Below are 10,438 nucleotides of genomic sequence, written 5' to 3'. Positions count from 1 at the left end.
GGCGAAACGACACACTTTCCAAAGAAAGAAAGAAAGATTTATTTGGAAAGAAAATACATTTATTCGGAAAAGTAACAAACTTGAACGATTACAAAATGTATTTTCTTTCCATTCTTTTATTTGGTTCCATCAGTACCACCACCGTCCAGTCATAAGACTATAACACTAAAACTAACAATAAAACCAGCCAAGAGCGTGTCGGACACGCCTGAAACATGGTTCCGTATTTTGTACGGAATATTCCAAGTTTAGGTATATTTTATATCTTAAACTACTAATAATTTACGGTTTAGATTTTAGAGGGAAGGGGGGACGCTCGATTTTAATGAAAATGTGTACTAAAGTTGAATATTTTGCAAACAGATCACTGAATCGAAAAATCGTTTTAGCAAACCCCTAATGGTTTTAAAAGACCTATCCAAATCCAACGATACCCATACTACAAGGTTAGATGAGAAAAAAAATCACCCCCACTTTACGTCTATGGGAGGTACTCTTAAAAAAATGTTGTTTGAATTTTTATTGTACCATTTTGTCGGCATAGCTTACGTATATATTCATGCAAAACTACAGATTTCTAGCATTGATAGTCTCTGAGCAAAGCGCGGACGGACAGACAGACAGACATGGCGAAATTATAAGGGTTCCGTTTTTGCTATTTTGTCTACGGAACCCTAAAAAGCGGTGACACGACAGGACACCAAAAAGCGCGCGTCTTCTTCCTCAAAAGAATTCCTCTACCGCTTTTCCGCGGGAACTATAAAATTTTCGGGATAATCTACCCTGCGTCTTTTTCCGCGTCTCTATTATCACCATACCAATTTCCATCAAAATGCGACACGATTGCGACTAAAAACGAAAAGTCCTAATTTAAAAACAAATGCCCCCTATCTGGTATTTATATAAAAATCTCCAGGTGCATTCGCATTCTTTGACAAGAAATTATCAAATACGAGTATAAGATAAAATAAAATTATATAACCCCTCCAGTGCGTGTGTGCGTGAGATACGCTATCCATTGATAACAATTTAGAAACTATGATTAACGGAATTAACGGATGGTAACAGGGAACTTGGGCGCTTAATGGCTTAGTTGGTTATAAAATTGACTAATATTAATAAAGCTTAATTACTTAACAGCCGTCTTTAACCCTTGACGCAAAAATGAGGCAAAGAAAAAAAGGAAAAAAGAAAAGGACGGAAAGGGAAGGGGGAAGGAAGAAGCGGGGGGTTGTTAAAGGTTTACGAAAAGTCTGACTGTCTGTCTGTGACATTGTAGCTCTCAAACGGATGGATGGAATTCAATGCAGTTTGCTTTACGTAAAAGCGCGTTCCTTATTAAAATATACCTCGTTGAGTTTCTTGCCGGATTCTTCTCAACAGAGGTTTTTCCGAAACGGTGTACTTAGATTTTTTTTTGACATTCATAAGTGCTTGTTTTAGCCTAAATTCAATAAAGATATTTTTTTTTGACTTTGACTTGCGGTAGTAATTATGGTTCATTAAAATCGGTTGAGCCGTTTCTGGGATATTGAACTTCGAATGACAATGCCGGTTTTTTCAAGTATTTCTAAGTTGGTTAGGTTATTATAACTAATTAACTACAGCCGTGGTGGCCTAGTGGTTTGACCTAGACTTCTCAAGCAGAGGCGTGCATTCAAACCGTAGTCATTGTTTTATTATGGAATGGGGGGAAAACGAGCAAACGGATCGCCTGATGGATAGCGATTACCATCGCCCATTTACACCTGCAACACCAGAAGAGTCACAAGTGCGTTGCCGGTCTTTTAGTTGGGGTGAGGAGTTAGGCTTCCGTGCCCTCACTCACTCGGCGAAACACAAGTATTGCTTCACGCGGTTTTCTGTGAGTCAGTGGTATTGTGAGTTAGTCTCCTAAAGGTGGTCGCAGAGAGCAGGACAGTGCTTTCTAGGCAGTTCAACATCCTGCCACGCTGCTCCTGCGTCTAATAAATTATACCAATGCAGTTATATATACTAACATAGTTCTTAAGTTTCTATTGTTACTAACATTTTTTTTTTTTTTTTTTTTTTTTTTTTTTTTTTTTTTTTATTACTCCGTTCGGTGACACTCTTTCTTGGCACGGATAACACCGACATGGAAATATCGGCCCTGTTTTGTGTACCCGCCATAGAAACTGACAGGAGCTTCTATGGCGTGTACACGAAAAACAGAGTCGTAATTTCCATCCCGGTATTATCCGGGCCGGGAAGAATGTCACCCACTCTCGGCGAGCCCATTCGTGCCGAAGCATGGCTCTCCACGGTAAAAGAAAGATCTTGTTACGTTTGATAAAACACACCTTAACGTGTGTTAGGTCAGGTATATAAGTAATACAACCTTGAGCTAAGATATCTTTAAATTTATTAGACAGTAACTCAAATTAGCGATTAAGGAGCTTCTGGAACTAAAATATCTACTTAAATATCGTTTGAAACTAGTTAATATAAGTTCTCTGGAATAATGATGAAGAAACCTCAGGAAGTGATGACAGGTAGGTACTGTGGGGACTGTAACTTGGTAGAGCTTAGGTAATGGGGATCTACGCGCGTGACTTTAAACTCAGATCAAATAAAATGGTTATTCCTTCAATTATTTAGATTTATTGTAGAGCTTATTAATAGTTTACAGAGATAGTTCCAGCCGCTCAGGCTGTCGGGAGCAATCTGTGTCCCGGCATGTATACCGCTGTCAATCGTCTTTTTAAAGTCAAATTCTAGAAACATACAATATAAAAATACTACCATTATACATAATAAAGTCAATCTAACCTGCCAGGTGGTCAGTTTTACCACCTGCCAGGCGGTATACAGCCTGGTCCCTACAGTACACTGGATGGCTTTGATTGGATATGTATCTTTTTGATTTTCGCGCCAATGTCTCTTGTCAAGTTTGTGAATATTACAATTCGACCTATTACAATGACACACATTTATACTATAAATGCAAAAAAAAAATGGCTAGAAATGTAACTCCCTGATAGTTTTTATCAATGAACTGAGAAGACTGTCGTAATAAACGAAAATAAAAAACGCAGTGCATAACTACCCTTAAACTTTGCGGTTTGAAATATCATCATCATCATTCCCAGCCTATATACGTCCCACTGCTGGGCACAGGCCTCCTCTCAGAACAAGAGGGCTTGGGCCATAGTTCCCACGCGGGCCCAGTGCGGATTGGGAACTTCACACACACCATTGAATTGCTTCGCAGGTTTGTGCAGGTTTCCTCACGATGTTTTCCTTCACCGCAAAGCTCGTGGTAAATTTTAAATGCAATTCCGCACATGAATTTCGAAAAACTCAGAGGTGCGAGCCGGGGTTTGAACCCACGACCCTCTGTTTGAGAGGCGATTGGTCAAACCACTAGGCCACCACGGCTTTTTGGTTTGAAATATACGCGCTGTATATTAAAAAGACAAAAAAGTGGAAAATAGGCGCTGACAGCATGTACGGCAGTTACCAGTAAAATCAACTAACGTATAGTATAGACGAGGTCAAATATATCTTTACAGTACCTTGCCATATGCCTTACACTTTTATACATAAGAATTCGTTTACACGCTCTTTCTGGCGTGAGTTCAGTCCATCTCTGTATCCCATGTGAATGTCAGAAAATCAGAATGACGGACTGAATTGACCCTTGAATGAGCATAATGTAACGACAAGGACTAAAATTAAATATTTTTGACCTCGATGCACGCTGGTACTAGCGTAGTTTTAATTGAAATGTTGATAATTCAAATGCCAAATAACTCGCCTTGACGTGGCCCTGTTTATATATAAAGCAAACTTTTAAACAAAATGGCTATTAGATGGCGGGGACGCAGTGTCATTCACGATAGCCTAGCGTTATCGCAGTTTTTTTTGGACGTATTTTAGTATTTTATCGAAACCTAGGCTTCGTGATAGCTTATCGCCGTCCGGCTTAGGTTTCGGAGCGTCTAGTTATATAATAATATATTAGGTTTTATTTAACTTCAGTTGAGAATTAGTATTCTAGTTAAAAGAAAATAAGGAATTGAGTTTCGTCGGTAAAATGAAATCAAAAATATGTTGCGTTTTGATAGTTTTTCTCGATTTTCCATAAAAATTGAATAACAATTAAAAATGTTTTCTGATAGAACACTTCTTAATATATAAGTTAATGTGTCTACTGGAATAATTATTCGAGATAAACTTTATATTCCTTAAAAACGAATTAATGTTTATGACCGGTTTTCAAAAAATTCAAATTCAAATTCAAATGATTTATTCAGTAAATAGGCCGCAATGGGCACTTTTACACGTCATTTTTTTAAACTACCAGCGCTTTCGGAAAGACCATCATTGCCAAGAAGAATGCGCCGCAAGAAACTTAAAGAAAATAAAAGTCTATAACGAATAATTATTGGAGGAAACACATTAAGTTATATATTAAGAAGTGTTCTATCAGACAACATTATTAATTTTCATTCAATTTTTAAGGAATAATCGAGAAAAACTAACAAAAATGTAACGGGCAACGTTGAGCTGGCAAGCTCAGCAAGTATAAACGCTCTTAATTAAATTGAATGATAATGTATTTCTATTGTGTTATATTGTAATAATAAAACAATCTTTTTGACAAGGATTGTTATAAATTTAATAATTATATATGTATTTATTAGCATATATGATTTAGCAATGAAACTCCGTGGACCCTACTTTCTTTACTACACATTCGACGAGAAGACGCCTAAAATTACAAAAATGTATACTTACACGACTTTGCTGACTTAACATCATGGTGTACATACAATATGTGTCGTAACTTTGGTCGTATTTATGTCTTACTCACTCTCGTATCTCAACTCGTTTTTCATTAACAGCTATTTAATAAAAATAAACTAGGCTAAAGCGGCATGAAGTGAATTTTCATTGAGTGAGCCCGGGTAGTCAAAGTAAAATTTTCAGACAACTTCTATTGAGTGGAACTCAGCAAGAAACTCAATGGCGTAAAATTTATTAAACAGATAGTTACGAAAAAGAGAGTTAGAGACACTGCAATGGATGAAATGTATTCGTATTAGAAAGAAGTTTTTTCAGAATCGAGAGTAGAATCGATTACACTATGTGTAATGTTCCACTGACCTTATCTTATCTTATCTACAAAATGATTTATATAACATTAATGTAATATTGATTGTAATTTAATTATTTCCTATTTTTTTTTATTTTTTTATTGTATAATTATTTAAATTCATAACTTAAAAATTTGTATGCTGAAAGGCAAGACATGAAGGACAGGACATCTAATTATTGCACATCTATATATTCAATTTAATAATTGTTATATAGGAACTCATGTTTGACAAAATAATTATCTTTATCTTTTATCTTTATCTTTATGTTTAAAATCACTGTGTTTGTGTTTCTAGACCCGTTTTTTATTGTTTGTTCCCAGTTTGTGTGTTTTAACGAAGTTTGCATAAGTAGGTACTATTTAGATAATTTAATACTGGCCGTCAAACCACTGGAGGCTACCAAATTTAACATACCTAATTAAAAAAGTAGAGTCTTCCTTGTCAGACGAATAGTCAATTAATTAATATTTTAAATTTACTTAATTATAAAACAACTTAAAATTCGCATATTCGCATATTGCATTGTTGTCACAGATGTTGCTAAGTTTGCTCACGTTAGAACAATCCATACCATTTGTCCTTGTTTCTGCGTGATAAAATATTGTACAAATACATTGTCATGTATTTGTCTATAATCTATTATTACGAAATGAGGTATTGTCTACGTAAGGTGTAGTAAGAAAGTAGAAAAATAACACCAATTCTAGTTGTAATTGTAACCCGGTTAACAATTCAAACACAGTTTATTGTAATGTTAGATGTAGCTGCGACTTCGAGCGGAGAATTCTTTTATGGAACTATGCAAATCGACGCTTGAAAGGAGAAATTGACTAAGCGACATTTTTATGAAAATATTAGACATAGCTCAAACGACAGAGAAAAATGTATTGATTCCGAACATGTATATAACTCACTATTTAAAAAAATGTCGGTTAGTCAATTTCTCCTTTCTCTCATTTAATGAGAAAAAATCCTATATCCGTCCCAAGGTTTTAATAACATATACGCCCGCATTCTGAGTATTTTTAAGGGATACTCCAGACCAAGAGTAAAATTATTTGTTGCAATTCCCAACTCCTTGAAATCGAAACTAGAGACATCTTTTAGTGACTATTATAAAAAAAACTTCTTAGATTTATCTCAAGAATGAATTATGAGCCGACAGCTCTAGTACGAGTAAGTCATAACATCGAAAGCAACAAAGGCAAACAAAATAGTTATCGAAACATATTGCATTTCGGCTGCCATTTTATAGATCGTTATTGCGTAAATATTACATTTTTTATCGCAAAAAGTCTAAAAACTTAGGCTTTATCTAGCTTAGTGTCAGTGCTATCAACGTCGGGTGACCTAGCTTATCGGCTGTCTTCATTAGCTGGTGATGATAAGTTTTTTAAACCACGTCTGTGGAAAACATGCACACGTGGCTAATGGTGGGTTAGAGATGGACGCGTTAGGGGTCCATATCGGGTCGAATACTTATTAGAAGTCCGAATGTAATGTTTGTCAGAATGATCGTTTGTCATAACTTTTTTTCTCTGAATCCAATGATTGTTCAGAATTGTTATAAAACAAAACTAACCTAACCCATAGTTTTCTATAGGATGACATTTAAAAATTTCAGAACAACTTTAAGGTTCCAGTGGGAAAAAAATAAGATAAATAATGATTCAGACAAAAATTACGGTAATGACTAGCGAAGAGTATGCGAACTATGGCGCTCCCCTTTCTGTCACACGGTATTAGAGGAGAGAGAGAAAGAGATCGTGAAATGCTCGATAGTCAAATCGTCAAATATGTATCTAAGTAATAGTATTTCTATAATATAGTTTATTCTAAATGTACTAAGGCCATATTTATGGATATTATATTGTATATGGGCCCAAGTTGCCTCGTATATATATGAAAGTGCGGCTTTATTATAAATTTATAAAATTATATTATTACGGCCACAAATTTTTTGTACCATCATCATCATCATAATTCATTTCAAAGCTGAGCCGTGATTGACCCCTTCCAGCTTTTAAAGCTTTGGGCAAAATTGAAAATTCTATTTAGCTCTTCCAACCCAAAAGTTGGTGACCTTGTTTCTAGTGCAGTTAAGTAGTACACAGTTATTAAAAAGCACGGGACCCTCGTGCACAAGCCCGATCCACACTTGGTCGGGTTTTTCAAATAAGTAAATACCTAGCGAATATTCCGTGATTAATTTTAATACGAGAGGTAGTACTACATCGTTAATTTTAATACGTCTTGGCTCCCCATTCGTCATCGAAAGATCGCTCGGGCTTTTACCACAGATAACAACTATCCTTGTGGAGAACAACCAACCAATTATTAGTAAATGCTACAGGAAAAATTTGGTCTTAGAATATATAATTATGTATAATGATTACGTAAAACGCTTACATCTCGAGGTATTTCCCGATTTACGGTTGCTTCTATGTATGTATGTTAACTCTTTATTGTACAATCGACAAACGTTGAGATGTATGTACAAAGAACACATCCTTTTAAGGGATCTCTACCATTCAATCTTGGAATCCGACTGGGTCCGACAAAATGGAAACTTAAAAGTCTAAAATAGTGACTACACATATACTCAACTAGCTTTTGCCCGCGGCTTCGCCCGCGTGGATTTCGGTTATCGCGCGCTATGCCCTCGGGAACTGTGCATTTTTCCGGGATAAAAAGTAGCCTTTGTCACTTTCTGGCCGATTAGCTATCTCTATGCCAAAAACCACGTCGGTCCGTCGCCCCGTTTCGACGTGAAAGACGACAAACATACAAACACACACACTTTCGCATTTATAACATTAGTATGGATATGTCAGCCACATCTTCCTCGAGTCTTCCCTTCGTTCCTATAGTGGGATACAGTCTGATGGAGGAAGGTAACCGATTCCACAGCCTGGATTGTCCCATTAATTTTATTTTCAATTTCGAAGATGGCTTAAGGTGTGTTTCCAGTGGGCTATAGCGGAGACCGGCAGAATACGACCAATATTATTTATTGCAATTCACGTCTCTTCTCCTATTTTACATGGAAGTGACAGTGGAAGCACATTCTTATAGTTCGTTATTGGGAGTTAATCGTACGTTCGGTGTCCATTCCGCTTGCAGTACTCGAAGATAGGCATAACACTAATACAATTCGGTGACTTTGGACGTCTCCGCTCCGCTCCGCTTCTAAGCGTACCTTTATATAAAAAAAAGCAGTTTTAACTCACCTTTATAATGTCCTCAGTACTCCGAATTGTAAAATCTGAAAAAGAAATTATTTTATGAGTATAAACAAAACAAAGAGAATGACGGACGATAAAACGCTATCTTTACGACATGATAGCAATCTCCGGAATCTAATACGGAACATAAAATGATAATATGTGTGTATTTTGGCATAAATAAATAGTCATATGTGCACACTGCTTGTTCTTGTTCCTTATTGGTCATGATAGATGTTTAAGATGAGCAGGCCATATAGCGAGAAGAACAGATGGTCCTTGATCCATTCTAAGAGGAGACCTGGGGGGCTACTACGAAATTCGAAAATTGAAGTTCGTAGCGAACTGTCCCTTTCACTCTCGTATTAAATAATAAAAACGTGAGCGGGACGGCAAGATGCGAAGTTCGAGTTTTGCACTTCGTAGTCTGAGCCCAGCAGTGGAGCACATGTGGTTAGAAAAATCGTGATGATTAATTACTTATTATTGTTTTTTTTTTGTTTCCTTATTCTGAGTAATGAATAGCCGTTTTACTTAATTATAACTGTTGTGATATCTGTTACTATACGCAGGGAAATTTTTGTCTAAAAATACTTTTTAAATTGCTCTATAAGTAAGAATTACTTTTGTATAGGTACTTTAGGCACACTTTAATACATATAAATAAAAAAACAGGCTTCGAAAAACATGTACGAAAGAGAAATTATCCCTTTTTCTACCAGTCAACCTTCAGTTATAATTGTTTGTGTCACAGGAGTTATCATAACATGACTCTACGATAATGCTTGACACTTTTACTAGTATACAATGACAGAAATCGAAACCTAAAGTTGGATGTAGGCATATTAAACTCTTCTTCGTACATACATACAAAGGTCAACTTTTGAGTGGATGAGAAGAGCATTTAGTTAGGGGCTGACAAAAAGTTTAAAAGTAATAAGTAGTGGAAGTTTCATAGTAATATAACAAGCAAAACCGTGAGCATTTACTAACTCTTAAAGGTACATAATGAATTGAGTATACCTAAAACTTACGAACAGCCGACAAATAGCAAAACTAGGTCGCGATACATAACCGGGATCGCCTGTTTATATCATCCAGGAAAACCCGAATCCTCACATATATTATATCCCAGGTAATATGTAAAACGGACCAACCAATCACAGCAAAGGTCAAAGTTGAAACGGCCAATGGGCGTCCGGGTTTCGGAATGCAAACTATGTAGGCTTGATATGAAAGTGAAAGGGCCAATAGCGTGCTTAGTTCCGTCGTAGTGGTGCCGTATATGTGTGTAAATAGGCCGGTTGCGCTGTGGGAGTTATGAATGAGGTTCCTACGTTAACTTAACGCTACGTAATACGTGTTGGGACTACGGGATTAAGATCGGAAGATTAGTCGCACGATATTTCGGAGAAGCGATTAAGTAATAAAACGTACTATCCGAAGAACTAATAATAGGAAAAATAAAATTTTTATCGCGTATATTTCGTTCTAGAATCGACTTTTTTTTTTACAAGCTTTTATTTAACTTGCCCTGTTTGTTTGGGTCAAATATTGCAAGTTCATTTGGACACACTTTCAGCTTGGTATTATTTCAATATGGTATTTAATTATGTAAGGTCGGATGACAACGTAAGTATAGTCAACAAAACATACAGTTTGTAAAAAAAAGCTCTCATTAAAAATATTTTTTTAACAGAAACTGATTACAACTAATGTGGAAAACTAGCAAGTGGCCCCCTGATGGTAAATTAAAAGAACATTAGGTGACAGTTGGCTAGAATTGACAGGTGGTGATCCTAACCCTATTTCTGGCATATGAGGTATGAAAACCTCCGGGCTGGTCATATTATAAAGCCTTCTAGTGTTGATAATAAAAAAAACTTTGCGGCTTTTCGAGTTATGATTTGTTTTAGTACCTATTATTTAATTAGTCTCTTGCAAATGCATTTACATTTTACAAACAGAGAGGTACTTGTACTTTTCCTGCGATGTCAAAGTGCGATTATTTTTATTGACTCTATGTTAAGTAGAAGATACACGTACTTTATGACTTTTTACTTTATAAAGTATAGAAATAAGTTGTTAAAG

At 36.0% G+C, this 10,438-nt stretch overlaps 1 protein-coding gene across 1 annotated transcript in view; it reads left to right on the top strand.

The window, feature by feature from the left end:
• The first annotated feature begins 6,269 nt into the window (after positions 1-6,269).
• Positions 6,270-10,438, top strand: part of LOC141439445 (uncharacterized) — a 10,018-nt gene continuing 5,849 nt past the window's right edge. Inside the window, exon 1 of the mRNA XM_074103731.1 lies at positions 6,270-6,299. Coding sequence (XP_073959832.1) covers positions 6,270-6,299 — 30 coding nt within the window. The remainder of the gene's footprint in view (positions 6,300-10,438) is intronic.

Source organism: Choristoneura fumiferana, chromosome 20 (genome assembly GCF_025370935.1).
Source record: "Choristoneura fumiferana chromosome 20, NRCan_CFum_1, whole genome shotgun sequence".
Taxonomy (NCBI): Eukaryota; Metazoa; Arthropoda; class Insecta; order Lepidoptera; family Tortricidae; genus Choristoneura; species Choristoneura fumiferana.
Note: the sequence above shows the minus strand (reverse complement) of the source record. Positions and strands in the feature narration are given on the sequence as shown.